The 19,444-nt window shown below is 50.3% G+C and overlaps 1 protein-coding gene across 1 annotated transcript in view; it reads right to left on the bottom strand.

Moving 5' to 3' along the window:
• Positions 1–19,444, bottom strand: part of INTS6 (integrator complex subunit 6) — a 487,951-nt gene that overhangs the window by 115,074 nt on the left and 353,433 nt on the right. The window contains exon 11 of the mRNA XM_085621797.1: positions 14,220–14,330. Within this exon, the coding sequence (XP_085477923.1) occupies positions 14,220–14,330 (111 nt within the window). The remainder of the gene's footprint in view (positions 1–14,219; positions 14,331–19,444) is intronic.

The following is a 19,444-nucleotide window of genomic DNA, read 5'->3' as shown; positions in this document are numbered from 1 at the left end:
AAATGAACGGGATAATGTCAAAGCACAAAAAAGTCTGTTATAAAAGGACAAAGTTGAAGGGGTCATTTTCACAGTTGGAATTCACTGAAATGGGATATTCATTTTAAGTGAAAACTAGCGGTATCTGCCTCTAAAGTAACCAGACTGGAGTTCATATGAAGAAAAGGCAAAACATTAAAAAACATTTTTAAAACAGATTTTATTTCCTTTTCAGTTTTAACATTCATCTACATAAATACCAGTTCACTCGTCTTGCATCATACTTCTTTCACATGTTTGTATACATTAGTATTTAGGCCATCAGCGTACTGTTTCTCTTATATTGAACTTCTCCCACAACAACCCCCCCCCCCCAAACCCCTACTGCAAGTCACAATTAGTTTATCTATGTAGGGTGTCACTTCTCCGGAAAGTCGCTAGCTCCTTTTCCTCTTACTATATTCATGTCTTACCATCTCCACATATGTCCTTTTATGTTCTTGGAGTAACAGGCTTCCCTGCCAGGACCGCGCTGAGGGAGACGACCCGCCTGATTCGGGGTCTCATGATTTCTAGTAGTGCTTTCCATGCTCTGGCTCTTTCAATATTTACTATTCCCCTACGTGCGTTCCTGAGTAGTATCCTGCTCTCACATCCCGCCCAAGCTTCCATTTCCTTTTTCAATCCTGCTATTCTTGGCCCCCCAGGTGTTTTCCAGCACATTTTGTGATTTCACGGTTGGCCGGTATGTAAGCAAGGTCCTGGAATCGATCAGTGACCCGTGATTTAGGTGTGGGGGTGGGGGGGGGGGGGGGGGGGGGAGATACAGGCTCAGGAAACAGTGCGACGGTTACCAGGGGACCTCACGTTCAATTATTTTCGTCACTTCAGCCGTTACCTCCTGCCAATGTGTGTGTAGAGTTGGGAAGCCCCAGATCATGTACAGCATATCCACCCCGTTTCCCCACTCCGTGGGCATCCCACGTCCGCTCTGTGAAATTATCTGTTAATGCGTTCTGGAGTGAGGTACGCCTGGTGTGGAACATAAAAATGAATCAGTTTAAATCGGGCATTCCTAGAAATCTTAGGGATCCTGGCCAGTGTATTCTCCCAATCCTTATCTTCCATATAGACGTTCGAATCAGTCGCCCACCGGTCTCTCAATGCTATCAGGGATTGGAGAGAGTTCACGCCAATCGCTCTATAGAGGCACGTTACCGCCTTGAACGCCCGTTGTTCCCAAATAGCCACATGTGGAATGGTGTTTGGGTTACAGAGTACCTATCTTCCAGTGTCTTCGAAAAGCATCTACCCCAGCATCGCTGTACCACTTTTAGTTCCTTTGTACACTCCCGTGGTGCCCCTCTGATCCTCAGAAGAGTCCGCAGGAGCTCTACCCACTCGGGGGGCAAAAGGTCCCATGTACCTTCCTTGTGTCAGTCTCCCTGCTATCCATTGTGTTAACTACTGCAGCTGCCCAGCTAGATAGTACGGTTCGAAGTCAGGGACTGAGAGTCTCCCCTCTTCGGTCTGTCTTTTCAGTTTCTCTAAGGCCACCCGTCGACGGCTTGTCCCCCATGTGAACTATATCATGTACGAGTCGAACTCTGAACTGTGCGCTCAGTATCCATACAGGCAGTGTGGGGAAGAAATACAATATCCGCAGAAGAGCTACCATCTTTAAAGATGCCACCCTGCCGGTAACTGATAATGGAAGAGTCTACCAGAAGGTCATGCTATCTTTTAAGGATCTCCCGATTCCTCCTATATTCACCTCCTGAACATCAGAGTGGGAATGGTAGATTTGTACCCCCAAGTATCCCATATGAGGTCTCCCAATCTATCTGGTGGGTTTCTGCCCTCAGTCAAATGGGAAGAGCCTGGACTTCTGCCAATTTACCTTAAGCCTCGACAGCGCCCCAAACTCTGCCATCATTTCCCTGGTTCCTCACAGTTCTCCTTCCAGGTCATTCAATAACAATAGGGGGTCATCCACATTTACTGCAATGTGGTGCATCTGCAGACCTCTGTATCTACCGCCAGTCCGAGCAAGGCATGCCATTGGCTCCATGGCCAAAGCGAACTGCAAGGGGAATAGATGACACCCCTGTCGTGTCTCCCCCTCCACCCGATACTGCTACGATATTGTCCAGATCTTTCGTACCCATGCCAGGGGTTCCGCATATATCCGCTTTACCCATCGCACGAAGTCCCGCCCCACTTGCATTCGCTCCAATCCTGCATATAAAAAACCCATTCAAGGGTATCAAAGGCCTTCTCTATGTCAATAGCGAAGACCACTCGGTCTCCTCCTCCTTGTCTGCTCGCCTCCAGTATAGATTAGTCATCTGATGTTAAGGGCCGTTTTTCTGCCCAGGATAAACCCGGCATGATCTGGGTGGACAAAAGTAGCCATAAATGGTTAAAGTCTCAGACAGGATCTTACTCAGTATTGTAAAATCAAGCATAGATAATGGTCAATAGGCCATGCAGTCTAGAGGCAATTTCCCAGTTTAAGCAGTGGGATTATCATTGCGCCACCTGCCCCCCCCCCCCCCCCCCCCCCCGCTCCATACAACTTCACCAGCCTTGGGGCTAGTTCCGCCACATAGGAGGCATAGAACTCAGCGGGGAGCCCGTCCGTTCCTGGGGTTTTGAACCTGGTAAGGCCTTTAATGGACGCCGTTACTTCATGCTCGGTAATGCCTGACCCTAGTACCTCCGCATTTTCTATTGTCAGGGTGGGGAGGGGGAGCGGGGTAAGGTAGTCGAGCATTTCCCCCTCCACACATCACCCGATGCTCTTGTGTAAAGTCATAAACCTGCAGTTATCTCTTCCTGGCTATATAGGTGGTGTCCAGCATGATCTGCTATTTCCACAATAGTGTTCCCTCTGCGGGTCGAGTTGGCCAGCCAGGCCAGGCCAGTAGACTAGCTGCCTTGTCTCCTTCCGAGTGAGTGTGCGCCATGTATTTTTTGTAGTCAAAGCATCTCAGACGTTCCTCCTGGGCAGCTACCTTCTCTTTCACATCTAGGAGCTCCTGTTGGATCTCTGAACGCCCAGGCCTCCGTTTCTCTAAGTCGCATAACTCCTGGTCTGCTCTTTCCACGTTAGTCACTAGCGTTTGGCGCATGCCAATGGATGTCGCCATGCACCGGACCCGGGTCACTGCCTTAAAGGCGTCCCATTCGGTCAGTCTGGACAATGCGGTGTCTACATTTTCGAAGAAATAGTGTAATATGTGGCCTCTAATGTCCTCTAGGAAGACCTGGTTCTCCAGAGCCTCTGGTTTAAGCTGCCAGGTGGGGATGGGCTGACAGCAGTGTTATGGTCAGATATCGCGCAAGTCACGTATTCCACCTCTTGTATTAGGGGAGCACAAAAAGGTATCGAGTCGAACATGCAGGTCATGTACATGTGAGAAATGAGTAGTCCCTAATCGTCAAGTGCATGCGCCTCCATGTGTTTACTAGCCCCCATCTGGTCTGCCATTCTGTGAAGGCTCTTGCTGTCCTGTTAGTGGGGAATGGGAGCGATCCAGTGCCGGGTCCGCTACGCAGTTGAAATCTCCCCGCAGGATGGTGGAATGCAGCACATAGGGGGACAGTATGCCAGACATACTGTCCAGGAATGAAATGTGGTCTGTATTAGGCCCCAATAATATTTATTATCGTCACTTCTTGGCCGTTCAATATGCCCGTGACCACAAGGCAGCAACTCACTATGTCGGTCCAGTCTCTAGTGTGCTGCAAGGGGACACCTGCTCTTATCCAGATCAGCATCCCTCTGGCAAATGCTGAAAATGAGGTGCAATATACCTGTCCCCGTCATCTACGATGGAGTGCAGCCCCCTCAGGGGCTAGGATATGAGTTTCCTGAAGCACGGCAAAATGAACCCCCCTTCTGTTCAGATAGGAGAATTTTTTATGTTGCTTCCTCTTTGTGTGCATTCCCCTGACATTCCATGTCATAATTTTATGTTGTACTGTTATCCATTGATATAATTCATATCCAATGTGAACACCCCCCCCCCCCCCACTTCCCGTTTGCAGATGCTCAGAGAGAAAATCTGTGTGACCCCTACTACCTTCCAGCCCCTTAGTGCCTGGCATAAGTTCCCTGCAGTTTACCCAACTAATAACTTTATAACCCCCAAACTCCCACACCCCAAGACACATGAGTGGTTCTCCCTCATCTAAACTTTGTGCAGTTGTGCAATCAAAATAACACTTGAGGGACCATGCAAGACGTGTAATCGGAGGGCAAGCAATGTCCTCCCGACCCCCCGGGCCTCCCCCCAATTCAGTGAACTATTTGCCCGTGTTGCATGTCAGTCCCAGGGGCCTATTCATTGCAGTTTCGCCAGTGGCCCCACAACCCCCTCCCATATTTGTGTGCCGGATATTGTTCAAATGATGGTGTCCGCCGTTCAGGGGGTCATCACCGGAAGCTACTGACTAGGGCCCCTCATCATGCTGGAGCTGTGGTCTGAGTCAGAGTCCCAGGACTCCTCCCCAGTCAGTGAGAATGTTTCACCAGCCGCAGAGGCACTTAGCGAGGCAATCGCCGCCACCGCCCTGTCCCATTCCCGCTGTGTCTCCGCGTGTGAAGGGACTGCCAGGGTTTTCCCTCCTCTCTCTCTCGGTCTGTTTTCCTCTCCTCTGACACCTTTCATGTGTGATCCGGTCTTGCCTGCGGGGCGCCTGATTATCAATCGATTCCCATGCCTGCGTAGTCAAGAACCGTGTTCCTGTTGCCTTTGCCACTCTCAACTTGGCAAGGAATATCAGAGTATTGAGTCCCCCATCTGCCGTAGTTTCCTTATCGCCGCCATGAATGATGCACTTTTTTGTAACTCTCTTGAGAAATGTAGGTATATTTTGACTGTGCTATAGTCCACCACTATTTGGCCTCTGTCGGGCTTGCTGAAGCACATAGTACCGGTCTTTATAGAACAAGAGTTGCGCCACCAACGGGTGTGGGGGCTCCCCCGGTGGAGGGGACCTTGCTGGTACTCTGTGGGCGCTTACCAGGACGAAATAAGGGGAAAGGCCCTCCACAGCTACGCTTTCTCGGATCCATTTCTCTATGTACCCAATCATTTCGGTACCTTCATTTTTTTCAGGGAGGCCCAGGATTCTCCGGTTATTGCGGCGCAGTCTATTTCCCCCGTCTTCCGCTCCAAGTTCAAGAGTGTGCACCCGTGCTTCCATCTCCGTCAGTTTGTCTACTGTAGTAGACTGTGTCGGTCTCACTTCCCTTATGTCGCTCTCATTGGTGGTAACCCGTTCTGCCATAAGTTGGTGGTCTGCTCCGAGGAGTCCTAAACCCTCCTTGAGTGTGTCTATTTTAGTTTTCACAGCCTGCCTTGAAGTCTCTATAGCTTGGAGAACATCTTGGAGTGTTGGACTGGCAGGGGGCTCTCGCTGAGCTGTATGTCAGTCACCTTGTTTCTCTGGTCCCCCTGGGTTGTCTGCCGCCAGATCCTGTGGTTCAGGACCTCTTTTTTATTTATTTTTTCCCCTCTATAGGCGTTCATTTCTCTCAATATCTGCTCTGTCCCCCTCACGTTCCTCTGTGTCTTTATTGCTTAATCTGCTCCTCTGAGTCCCAGTGTCAGTCAGTCTTGCCTCTGGGGTTTCAAATTGTATCGCCGTCCCAGTTCTCGTAGGCCTCCAGATCCGGCAAGTGTGGCTGGAAGCGGTGGGGTTCGGTCTGCTGCCACCCCCCTCCCCCATTCCACCCCCCTCCCCCCCCCGTACGGCCTCCTCACTCAGAGTGTCTCACTTTATTGGCCTGTAAGAGGGTAAGGTTTCCACCTTACTTACTCCCCCCCCCTTCGGCAGGCGGTCCCTCTCAGTGGCCTAGCTCTGCTACTGCTCCGCTACTCCCATCTACCGCAGGGATCCTTACTCCGCTCACCTCTGCAAGTCGTAGGTTAGGACACAGGCAGGCCCCTCTGGTGAGTTCGTTCCCTGAGGCCTTTAGGTGCAGTCAGCTGTGTAGGGCATTTCCAGCCCTAGTGCATAGTTTATGTAGTCGGGGGGGGCTCCGCTTCCCCTTATTCTTGGTATCCCCTTTGTGCTTCAGCGGCCGCTTGTCTCACCAGGGCAGCCCAGGTCTCCTCAGGGGCTCGCCTCAGCCAGCAGTCAGGCTTGTGTTGTTCTCCGCAGCCACTCCTCGAGCCTTGGCTCTGTCTGTCTCTCCCCTCCAGCTCTCCCTCGTGGGGGCTGATTCACATCGGCGCCGTCCTCTGGTTGATGGGGCTCAGGGGACGTCTCCGGGCCCTTCACGCTCTGCAGGGGCTAGCCGGCCACAGCCTGTACACAAGCCGCAGGCGCCATTTCCTTCTCGGCCGCCCGCAGTTTAGTATGCAATACACTCTGCAACCGTTTGCATTCCAGCTCCGGTCTTCCACCTGTACTTTCCACATCTCTCAGGCTGCATGGGTCCTGCGGAGTTAGATCCCCCAACTCGCAGGTAACTTCAGTGGGCTCGAGGCCCCAGTTTCTCCAGGGGATTCTTATATGCGGTCGAGGGCGCCATCTTGTCCATTTACCCAACTGCTCAATATTACAGGGCCGAGTTTGCCTACTGTGGCCCCCGGGGTCTGACGATTTGTTCAGGATGGCATTAGATGGAGGTTCGCCACCGGAGCACAGATCTGAGCTCCCTACTCCATCGGCGCCAAGCCACGCCCCCTCAACAATACCACAATTTAATGTAAGTTAGATAGCACATTAGAAACCAATGTTATTACAAACCCCTTTTCAAATGTAACCCTTTATAATGAGCAGTCTGAAAATATTTTCATTTTCTTTGCCTTATAAAAGACAACTGCTGAAAAGAAATGTTCATCTTATTGCTTTAAAATATTTATAGTTTCACCAGTCTATAAACACTTAACATAACCAATTACTAATGTTCTGGAAATAAAGACATGAGACACTGAAGTCACAATAGAGGTACTTATTACAGCATACTTCCTCCAGCAGCACAGTAACAACTTCAATAATAAGTATGAGGGGGCGTGGCTTGGCGCCAACAGCAATGGCTGCCTAACCGAAGGGTTCCACCGGAGCGGAGGCCCAAATCCCCTCAAATCGCCATTCAAAATCCGGCAGGACGAGATCCAAACTGCGCCGGACACTGGAGGAGGCAGGACAGATCCGAAACCTGCAAAATCGCTGACCAAATCATTGCCATGAGACACGCTGAGCCCCGGAGGGCGCGGTGCCGGCAGCGGGTGAGAGCGCGGCCGGTGGAAGACCAAGGCGGCGTCTGGCCTCCGTGCCGCACGCTCGGACCTCGATATGGGTGGAAACTGCTTAGTGACCCGGCCCGCGCCCCCTCCCTGGTGCGATCGATTATAAGCCGGCGTGAAGCCTGGAGAAACACCGGCATCCGTTGCGAGACGGAGGAGCGGCGACATCCCTCCCATTGCTGGCCGATGCCCGGTAATTACAAGGGACGGGAGCAGAAGGCGATCGGCGGGTGGGAGAGACTGTGGCTCCTTCCAACGACTGGTGAGCATCCCCCATTTGCGCACACCCCGGGGTCCAGCGGCCCCATTCGTGGGGGATACAGTGTACGAGGCGGCACCATAGAAGCAAGAGGCGCAGCGCACGGTCGACGAGCTGCACGGGCCCGCGGTTCCACGCCTCCCGCGTTGTTGGGGAGCTCCTGTACTGCGGCTGGGGACATTCCTCCTCCCCCCCCCCCCCTTCCAGGGCAAACAAGCACAAGTGGACTGACCGGAACCCTGACAGTGCCACAGGGTATAGATCAGGGAGCACCATAGTGTGGGGGAGAGGTGGTGGACCTCGCTGGTTGGTATCTGCTGAAGCTGGAGCAGGAAAAGGGATACTGAACTGCCCCTGGGGCAAGACCAGACGGGAGCGGGCCCTCTACATGCTGCATTGATACTTGTTGACCAAATATCCAGGAAGTGAAATTGCACGGAGAAGTGCGCGGCCGGAGGTGCGGGACGCCCACATACCAATTAGACCGGGGGCCCAATCACCCGCCGGCAGTGGAGACACTACAACCAGAGGCGACAAAGGTGAATATTGCTGAAACATCGCATTGAATGCACGAGCTGCGCCTGGAGCGGCCGAGGTGTGCGGTGTGCCACCCTCCCACCGGATGGAGGAACAACGAGTCAATAGACTACTGCCTGCAACAGTGAGTCCTCCTCATCACCGGGGTACGGTGGGCGCCAGGGGGAATATCTGGCCCCATACACTCATAACCGAGTCACTGGTCGCTGCTGTCACATGGGCTCTAAGTCAGGATCTCTCTTGATATCACGGCGGGACCGCCCGGCTGGCCACACGGCCTGCAGTTGAAACAGCGGAAGGCGGTAGACGAGATCAAGGTGGTTATAGTCGCCTGCGCGGAGAATAACGTCTCGGGAGGAAGGGTACCCTCTGGAGGGGTGCGCATACTGTCTGAGGAACGCCATCATGAAACCCAAGAATGCCACAACAGTGCAATCTAATAAATTGGACAAATATGCAGTCCCGAAATCGGCGCCACAGGATGAAGGGGCGCAGGGGGAGCAGCCGGGTGAAACGAACCATCTCTCCAATCTATAATGGCAGCCATCAAGGGACTGGGAACCACCCTCGAAACAAAAATGGACAAGGTGTCCATCGAAATGAATTTGGTGTGAGCAGACATGAGCAAAACGGCGGACAAAGTCAAAGCGAACAAGACCAGCGTATTGGAACTCCAGACAACTACCCAAAAACTCGAAGAGCGAATCAATGCCCTGACTCACCAACACCGTCAAATGGCCCTGAAGCTTGAGGATCAGGAAGGGCGGGCCCGCCGAAGTAATATTAGAGTGGTAAGGGTCGCGGAGGGACCGAGCGTTGACCTCTTTCTTGAAGACCTAATCCTAAACCACCTCAAGCCAAAACGGCTCTCCTCACTCTTCACGGTGGAGGGCACACCAAGCACCGATCCCCAAGCCGGGCGCGGCCCCCAGGACAATTATTGCAAAGATCCTAAATTACAGAGACCGCGATGCTATACTGCAGGCAGCACGGGTCCAGGGGGACCTACACTACGACAACGCCAACATCCGGTTCTTCCCAGACTTCACACTCAAGGTCCAGCAGGAACGACGATCCTTCGAAGGGGCGAAGGCGGTTCTACGGCAACAAGGACTTAAATATATGATGTTCTTTCCAGCGAAGCTCAAAATAATCGCAGATGGAAAGTCGCTCTTCTTCACCACTCCACTTGAAGTACAGGACTGGCTGGATGGGAAAGCGGAGCAGAAGAATACATCTGGGGCTGGGAAAGACCGAAAGGAGCCCAATATGCGCGGACCGGGATCGGCGGAGGAACGGTCTGACACACAAAGGCGCAGCATGCGCTCCTGGAGATCAAGGTCAAGCAGTCCGGGTCTGCCAGCGGCGCAGAGAGACGGATGGAACATGGGTTCCAGTACTGAAGCCGGGGGACAATGCTGTCAACCCGTAATGTATAAATTGCCTTATCGCTAAAATGTGGGGTGGCGGCCATTGGGGCCCGGTTGAACTGAAAGACGGCTCTTTCGAAGTTGAAGTAACTCTTTGCGACAATGGGAATGTAACTGAACATGAGCCTGACCCTAAACTATCAAATGCAATATGCAAAAGTACATTCCAGGGAGGCATACCATGATTGCTTCGTATGATTAGCCACTATCCTGGGATCTCCAACTTGGTACATTTTTGTGCAATAAAGGGGGGGGAACCTCAGGCGGCTGGAGTTGGCTCTAGCCCACTTCCCCACATCACAGTTGACTAGTTACTAGGGCGATAGGCACTCTGCTAGTTGGGGATGTGGGCAGTTTCAAACCTACGTGGCAGGGTAGCGGGGGGGGGGTGGGTGTAACAGGGGAGATTGAAAGGTTGCGGGTTTTAAAATGTTTTATTGTTGGTTGTGTGGGAGGGGGGGGAACGGGGGGAGTTCCATGGTGGTCATGCAATTTACAGTCTTTAGCAAGGGGGCAGTGTCGCAGGTGTTGTGGGTTGTCCAGAGAATTTCACTGTCGTAATTGGTATGCACTGGGATAAAAGTCTGAAACTCATGAGTTGGAACGTCAATGGGTTGGGTGACAAAATAAAAAGGAGTATAGTGCTACAACAACTTAAGAGACTTGCCGGATGCCGCACTGCTCCAGGAGACACATCTAATTGGTAACTCATGTAAAGCACTTAATAGATGGGGTTACGTAATGGCAGCACACGCCGGCTTCACATCAGGGTCCCAAGGGGTGGGTATCCTTCTCAGGCTTCAGTATACAGCACACATGGGCCGACCCGTTGGGATGCTTTGTAGCGGTCTCGGGGAGGTGCGCACACTCACACTAGTGGCGGTTTACATCCCTCCAGGTCTCCAAACACAATCCTATAAGGATTTTGGTGCACTTCTGCTCTCCCTGCCTGAGGGGCACCTCGTGATTGGGGGAGATCCAGGGTGATGGACAGACACCCACCGCGAGACATCGGCGCGGGGCTACAATGGCTTCCCAACTTTGAGGCGTTTGGCCTCACTGACCTTTGGAGGCGGCGCCACCCTAATTTGCAGGAATACACGTTTTTTTGGGACCGCACCATAGCCTCTCAAGGATTGACTACATCCTTGCGCCCCTTCAAGATGACGTAACCACAGAGGAAATCAAGCACTTAGCGTGGGGTGTCTTGGACCACTCCCCATATGGGTCCACCTTACTATAGGAGAGAAGAGAGTCGGCTGTGTCGCGCTGATAAATCCCAGATACCTAAATGATAACGATACCAAATCCACGCTGATGCGTGCAATTGACCAATACTTTTTAGACAACAAAGGTACAGTGGACTCCCCCCACCACTCTGTGGTAAGCGTTCATGACGGTTCTACGGGGGCACGCCCTTTCAGCCATAGCGGGAGTGCGCAAAGACAAAGAAAAGCAACTGGTTGAGATTGAGCATGACCTCCTCAGTCTTGAGGAAATGGCGGGACACGGTGCGGGCCCAGCCATTTCTCACCAAATGCAAATAAAAGCGTCCGAATAATAAGCAATGGCGACTGATGCTGCGAAAGCCCTCGCAAGAGAGAGATGGGCGGCTATCTGACCAGGGTGACAAGGCGGGTAAAATGATCGCATGGTTGGATAAAAAAAAAAAAAAAAAAAAAAAAAAAAAAAAAAAAAAAAAAAGAGAAGAAGGGCGCAAAGAGCGGTATCGGAACTAAAAAGCAGTACGGGGGGGGGGGGGGTTCTCACTGAGCCACACGACATAGTCAGAGTTCGCGGCGCACTTCGAGAAAGTGTACCAGAGGGGCTCGGAACTCACTCAAGAAGACTAACTTCTTCGCAGATATTCGTCTACCTGTCCTCTCTGAACACGATCGGGAAGCCTTAGAGTGCGCTCACAAATGACGAGTTAGCCAAAGCGATAAGAGACCTCCGCACGGGCAAGGCGCTGGGCCCCAATGGCCTCCCCATTGAATTATACAAGCTCAAGCCAGAAAAAGTGTCGCCCTACCTTAAAAGTATGTACGAGGACAGCAGAAAAATAGGGAAACTGCCAAGAGACCAACGTATAGCCACACTGGTGACCATTCCCAAGGAAGGAAAGCCAAAAGACGACGGCGCCTCGTACAGACCGATTTCCCTTTTAAACGCTGAACCCAAGATACTCGCCAATCTCCTGGCCAACAGACTTCAGCTAGTAATATCTAAGCTGGTACATCCAGACCAATCGGGCTTTATGCCACACCGAAATACGGCCCTTAATCTGCGGCGTCTCCATGGAGTGCTGGGGCGCTGCTCAAGTATCCAGGACGACGCAATAGTGGTCTCATTGGACGCAACTATGGCGTTTGATACTTTGGAATGGGCGTACCTCATTGCGGTTCTTAAAAAGATGGGCTTCGGCCCTAATTTTATAGGGTGGGTGCAGCTTCTATATGCGGAACCCTTGGCCCAAGTGGCAGTCAAAAACAAAATCTCGGACGTGTTCACACTTGGAAGGGGGACAAGGCAGGGGTGTCCACTTTCGCCACTTTTATTCGCACTCTCCCTAGAACCAATCGCAGCCTGGATACGAAGGGATCCTTCAATCCGGGGACTTAGATGGACAGAGGGATGGGAGGACCGGATCTCCTTATATGCCGACGACATCCTTCTTTATCTTGCTTCCCCTTCGCGATCACTGAGGGTGGTGTTAGACATCTTTGCCAGCTTTGGGAGAAACTCTGGCTTTAAAATTAACTGGAGCAAGTCGTTGCTATATGTCCTCCATGGGAAGGCCCCATCCTTGCCCTGGAACTGCCCAATCCGGATAGCTGCCGAGGGATTCAAATACCTTGGCGTATTCGTCACCACAGATGCCAGGACACGATATGAGTGGAACCTTATCCCGCCCCTGCAGCGGCTCAGACGGGACACCAACACGTGGAAAACACTACCCCGGTCTCTCCTTGGACAGGCAGCGCTTTTCAAAATTATTGCACTGCCCCGCTTTCTTTACGCCCTCCAGAACTACCCTGACCCAGTCCCACACGCTTTCTTTAAAGACGTTGAAGCCCTACAAAGGGATTTATTATGGGACGGGAAACCGCGCATAGCACTCCAGAAGTTCACTCTTGGATGGTATGACGGGGGTATTGCCCTTCCTGACATCAAAAAGTACTATTGGGCAGCGCACTTATCCGCCATAAACCAATGTATGTACGGAAGCGGGGACGATCCAGCCTACTGTATGGACAGATGGCTGCTACCGGGGGGAGACTTTACGAGAGCACTCTATTCTAGGCCGGCTAAGTATCCGCTTACGGGACCTACCAGACACACGGTGCAATTATGGCATGTGGTCAACCATAACCTGGGACGGGCCAACAGACTCACGCTTGTGACTCCACTCTGGGACTCTGAACAGCTGGGAACACTAGGGCGGACTAAAGGGTTCGACAAGTGGGACCTCATAGGTATCTCCCATATCAGGGACCTCTGGGGGCAAAATGGGGTGGTGTCCTTCACCTCGCTACGACAGACGCACAAGATGGCTGACTCGGAATATTTTAGATACGCGCAAGTCCGACACTCCATTCAGGCTAACATTCCAGTTGGAACGTCGCTACCAGAATCCTCCCCTCTTGAGGATAGATTGCTTGACGGACACTTACCAGACAGAAGCATATCCCTCACATACAAAAAACTCGTTCACCATACTCCAGACCCTTTGCGAGCACTTGGGGAGAAATGGGGGAGGGACAGTTTGGAAATTGACAATGAGGAATGGCAAGAAGCGCTCTCCTCCCCTAGAGAAGTCACCATTTTGGCGAAATTGAGGCTGATACAGCTAAAAATTATACACAGGGTTTACCTCTTGGGGCGGCAACTAGTGCTCATGGGTAGAAGTGAAGATGGGATGTGTAGGAGGCGGTGCAGACTGGAAGGTACCTTCCTACACATAATCTGGGAGTGTCCGCTGATTCAAAACTACTGGAGAAAAGTCCTCTAGTGCGGTCTGGGGGGTTACCCTTCGGCTTGAGGTTAAAAGATGTCTCTTGAACATCTGGGAGCCCACAGACTTGAATTTAAAAGGTAGGCTCTGGGTGACACTTGGGCAGATGGTCGCTAAGCGAAATATAGCTAGACTCTGGGGGGCGGCAGCACCGCCGACAGTAAAAGGGTGGAAAGAGGATATGGATTGGTGCATTGCAAGGGAGAAAACAGTGTACGTTGCCCGTGGGTGCCCCCAGAAAGGGATAGCAATCTGGACTAAATGGAATGTGTATCGGGGAGGGGTGTGCGAACCCCCTAATGTTCCTTCCCTCGACGAACAATTGATGATCTGAAACCAATTATATGTTACATTGTTGTAAAGTACGATAACACGATACACAATACCACTGCTTGTAAACGACAGTACCCTGAAATGTGAAACTGATTATTCGTATGACATGACCCTCTTTTGATGTTCAATAAAAAGTATATATAAAAAAAATGAATAAGTATGAGCTCAAGGACTAGTGGTTTCACACTCGTAGCCATTGGAAGGCACCAGGACAGACTGAATTTCTCAGAAAAAGTTTACTTTCAGGTACAATGGCAAAGTCAACATCAGGCTAAGTCCCTATTGCCAAACACTTCCTTTCTACAATATATGGCAGCAATAATGAAAACCTCCTGCTGCATAACAGGTGGTTGTGAACGTGCAATCCTAGTGAGACGGTGCAATCAGTATTTTCACGTTACCTGTTGGCTCAACTTCTTCAAGTATGAAATTACACTGTAGCTAAGTCCATATTCGCCAGTGTCTGCAATAAGGTTTGGTGCTCCCATCATTCCTACAGCTTTTTTCAGGGGCTAACAAAAAGAAAAGAAGAGCGATATTTTTTTACCAAGAATTTAAAAGATTATAATAATTTCAAAATAATCTTTTCTGAAATTTAGATTAAACAAATCATGATTTATTTCAGCTGCTAATCCTGCTGCAATGGTTGCTTCTATACTATTATGTTCAATTAACTCACACAAACAACTAATATATCATGTAAAGTTAGTTTACTTGCTCTATCCGAGGCAAATCAAGGGAAACCTTACCATCGCCATCACATCCCATCCCCCATCAGAACAAGGGACATTACTGGATCTCCCATTATTCACCTGAACAGGAAATTACATTACTGGTTTTCCTGCCAAAACTGTCTTTAAAGGAAGCCAAGCAAGAGGACTTCATTAACTATCTGCACAGGAAATGACCTCAAGGCAGGGTATGCCCAGACATGAGCTCCTTGCTCCCTTTGCCACTGGATACAAACTAGCCTGGCTGATGAGGGCTGTTAGCCCGAAACCGGTCCCAGGATGCTGGTTTCCGGTCCAGGGAAGACATAGCTTGGCAGTTCGGGCTGGACAGTTCCCATTAGGTACAGGGTCAAGACTGATTTACATATAGCTGTGTCTGAACTGGGGTGGCGAAGTGAGCTAAAGAACGATGATGGTTTCAATCCAGATCTGTGACTGGGGGCCAGTGTCTGAAAAGTTTCAGCGCTCCGTCCATCATCTCCTTGTGTTTGATCTGCACTCCCCCTCCACCCCCAATTTCAATACGTACTTAATAGCAGCTGCAACACGGAAGTCCAGTGGACGGGCGCACCAAAGGCAAGCCCGTCTGCACCTGATCCATGCCCATCGCCCGGAACCATAGTCCGATCACCACCAAGCAATACTTCGGAGCACTTCTTAGGTCGCTAGACCCTGGAAATCGTTACCTTAACTGCTGCCGCACCTCACCAGTAGGAGCCTTCATCTACACCCACTGCCAGTTCTCCAGCAGCCCGCCACACACACACACACACACCCCCACCCAGCACACACGTTACATAAGCACCAACAAAATCTACACCTCCAACCTACACATCACATCAAACCCGCATGTCAACACCCACTCGCATGCATGCTTCTCACCACACGATATCTCAGCAAACACACAACCTAAATATGGGACTTGCTGAGCAGCGACACCGGGCATCCGGTTCATCAGAGACCTGGCTTAGCCCTTCATCGGCTCCTGACATTGCCACCGGAATGCCAGCGGGCTACAAGATTGCTCAACAGGACCGCCTTCATAGCCAGGAGGAAGGCGATTATCTACAAGGAATCCTTGAAATGCCCATCCACAGAGAATGGCACCCCATTCATGTAACACCTGCACTTCAAGATACAAATCTCCAAAAACTTCACCCTGAACGGAACCCTCACCTACCTACCACCGGGACCACAAGCCGCATTTACCAACCTCATCACCAACTACATCGTTCTGCTCACAATAGACTTGAGAGCCTACATTCTCCTTGGTGACCTCAACCTTTACGTTGAAGACCAAAACTACCCCTGCTCCACATCACTCCTTGAAAGCTTGAGCAAGATCGGATTCACCCAGCTCGTCTCAGAAACAACACACCCCGCAGGACATGCACTTGACCCCATCTTCATCACAAGCGACCGCATCATATACAACTCCACCACACCGACAACTCCATCACCCACTTCCAAATCAACACTCCTACCAAGCTCAGAAATCCAAGCCGCAGCGGAGGCAAAATCACAGCAGCAGACTGGCTCAAAACCCTTCGCGCAGATCAACCTAGCCCCACAGACAACCTTGACAAGGACATCAACTAGATCAAGAACTGCATAGACTCCCTCTAACTCATCAAACCCAACAGGCATATTGGTTCAAACAAGCAGGCTAGCTGGTACACAGAAGACCTCTGAGACGCCAAACGACACTGTAAATGGCTAGGAAGGACACAAAGCCAGCCACACAACCAACAGAACTACCTACAAGGCTGCACTCAGATGCTATCACCAGCAAATAGGACAACTAGAAAAAAAGCACCAGTGGACCACATCGAAGGAAGCTCCAACAGCTGCAAGGAGATCTTGATCATCAAGGATTTCACCTCGCCCTCCGCCACTGTCAACAATATTGCTGCCTCACACCAACTCTGCAACAACCTATCTAATTTCTTCCACAGGAAAATCACGAACATCTACAGCAACTTTGCACATCAACCCAACCCCAGAGAACTCATTGCTAACCTACCCACCACCAACCAAGATGGCCACCTGACTGAATAGACAACCCTCACGAGAAACGTGACTGGGCCAACCATGCAAACCATCCACCTTTTTCCAGCTTTCAACTCACCGGTTTCGGGCTCTTTGGTTCACTCTTTTGTTCCACAAAAGCAATTAAGTATTCTCCTCACCGTTTTATGGGTTCCCTTCCTTCCTGGACAAGGCTTCACCCCACTATCTTCCACTTTTTTTTAATCACATTAGGATGTCACCCGTTAGCTGCACCAGTCTTAATAATGACTTTACTACAGAGATACAATACTGACAGCTCTTATTTGTTGTATGATCCTTGCAGCCCTGAAGAAGCCCTTGTTTGTTTGGGCAAAATGCGTTGGCTGTTCTGTATCAAGAGCACATTGTGAATAAAAATCAAAGGAACCTTAACAACGACGTGAATTTTTTTTTGTTTCTCCCGAATTGATGCTTTCATTGTAAACAATTTCCTTGAATATTGCCTCTCATACCCCTGTATAAAACATCCACCTTAGGGGTCCAAATATACCCATGACTCCACATCTACAACCTGGGAACATTATCAATCCGCACCACCCTGACTCACATCAACCCCTCCACCATGTCCGCCATTTTCTCAAGATGAATGTAAACTTGCCGATATCAATTCTCTAATAAAGAAACTCATAGCTGATCTGAATCAACTGAGCAACTTCCGACCCATCTCCCTGCTCCCCTATCTAGTCAAAGTGATTGAGAAGGCCATCAGCAAGTACTTCACAACCTACGTCAACTCCACCATCTTCTAGAAAACAATCAGGATTCAGAAAGATCACAAGAAGGCGCCATAAGATTGGCATGCAAGGATGTGCTCTCAAATGCATCAGTACCTTCCTTACGGAAAGAACCCAAAAGGTGCAGGCTGCCACCTTTCACATTAGACTCGAAGAAACTGATATGCGAAGTCCCACAGGGATCGTCCCTCAGCCTCATCCTTTTCAACATACATATGACAGCTCACAAACATCATCCGATCGCAAAACATCACCGTCAGACACCCAACTCATCCTCTCCCCGACAGACACGACAACCACTACCAAAACCAACTTCACCAACTGCATGACCACAAAGCCCTCCACAACACCGGACCTGCATACTTGAACCATTGCCTCACATTTCATGCACCCCAAAGATCCCTCCTCTCAGCCCAGCTCTCCCTTGCAACGGTGCCTCATGTCAATAAGTCCCGAACAGGAGGACGTTCCTTCTCCTTCCTCGCTGCCAAGGCATGGAACACCCTCCCGCTCCACCTCAGACAAACGCCAACACTCCAAGTTCACGAAGGACCTCAAAACCTGGTTCTTTGACAGATCTCCTTCAACATCCTGGGTCTGCCCCCCCCCAGCGCCTTGAGACCCTCCCGGGTGAGTAGCTACGCTTTACAAACCCATGATTAATTGATAGTAGAATGGATGTGAAACAACTGCCTAAAACTAATCTCTGACAAGGCGGAAATACTGGTCTTCAGCAAGAAGACTTCCACATGGGGCTCGATCTGGTGGCAGTCTGAGCTAGGACCAAGACCCCCCACCCACAGATAACGCAAGAAATCCAGGGATCATCCTAGACAACAAGCTCAACCTGATGGCTCAAGTTAATTCAGTCTCCTGCGTCCACATCCTACACATGCTGTGAAAGATCTTCAAATGGTTGCCTTGGTAATTGTAAGTTAACGGGTGAGTTTGAAGAATTGAAACAATTGGCAGGAATATGCACTCATGGTATGCAAACACAGTTTGTCAATGGAGGTAACAACGTACGCCTAACAAAGGAGAATAATATTTTGTACAAGTACACATGCTATCGCCGTATATACTGCTATGATCAAATGATGGAAATGCCTGTCTTTATGTCTACAGGATCGTAAAAGCGTCTCTTCTGATTTGTATGATACATGTGCAACTGTATGTTTAATTGCATAAAAATCAATAAAAGATGTATATTTTTTTTTAATGGTTGCCTTGGTAATAGACGGACCATCACGCAAGCGCTCATTAGCAGCAGGCAGGAAACGCACTACACCGGAATCTCCAAACAAATCCTACACAGACTACAGACCCCCGCCACAAGACTCATACTCTGCCTCCCATGCCGCACCCACATTAGGAAGCTTCAGTGGCTCCCCATTCACAAATGCAGCCAATTCAATTTTTTCACGCACAAATACAAAGCCCTACTCAACACAGGACCAGAATACCTGATCTTCCGCATACCACTTTCACCAGACACCTACGCACTGCCTCACTCTCTCTCGCGCACACACACACCGTATCCACAAAAGAAAAACTGGAGGTCGCTCATTCTCCTAAATTGTACCCAAGACATGGAACAAACTCCCTTCATACATCAGCGCCTCCTCCTTAGTTCTTGAGTTCCGCAAGAAGCTGTAGACCTGGCTCATTGTATAAGCATCATGGGGACCACACACCTACACAATAGCCCAAGCACCTGTATACCCTATCACCATGCCACCCCAGTTTAGACCTGGCTATATGCAAATCAGTCTTGACCCTGTGCCTCATGGGAACAGTCCAGCCCGAACTGCCAAGCCAGGTCCTCCCTGTACCGGAAACAAGCATCCTAGGACCGGTTTCAGGGTTTCACCCCTCAGCCAGGATAGCATGAATCCAGTGGCACAGTGAGCCTGTGACTGATTTGCATATGGCTGGGTTCAAACTGGCATGGCATGGTGAGCAAAAAAAACAATGGATTTAGGCCCAGATCTCTGTACTGGGGTGAATGTATCACATTGTTCTGCATTCTGTCCATCAATTGTTGTTTTTGCACCAAAATCAGCATTTCTATCTTCAAGAGGGAGAGAAACT

This window comes from Triturus cristatus, chromosome 8, assembly GCF_964204655.1.
Source record: "Triturus cristatus chromosome 8, aTriCri1.1, whole genome shotgun sequence".
NCBI lineage: Eukaryota > Metazoa > Chordata > Amphibia > Caudata > Salamandridae > Triturus > Triturus cristatus.
This window is presented reverse-complemented; position numbering and strand designations above follow the sequence as displayed.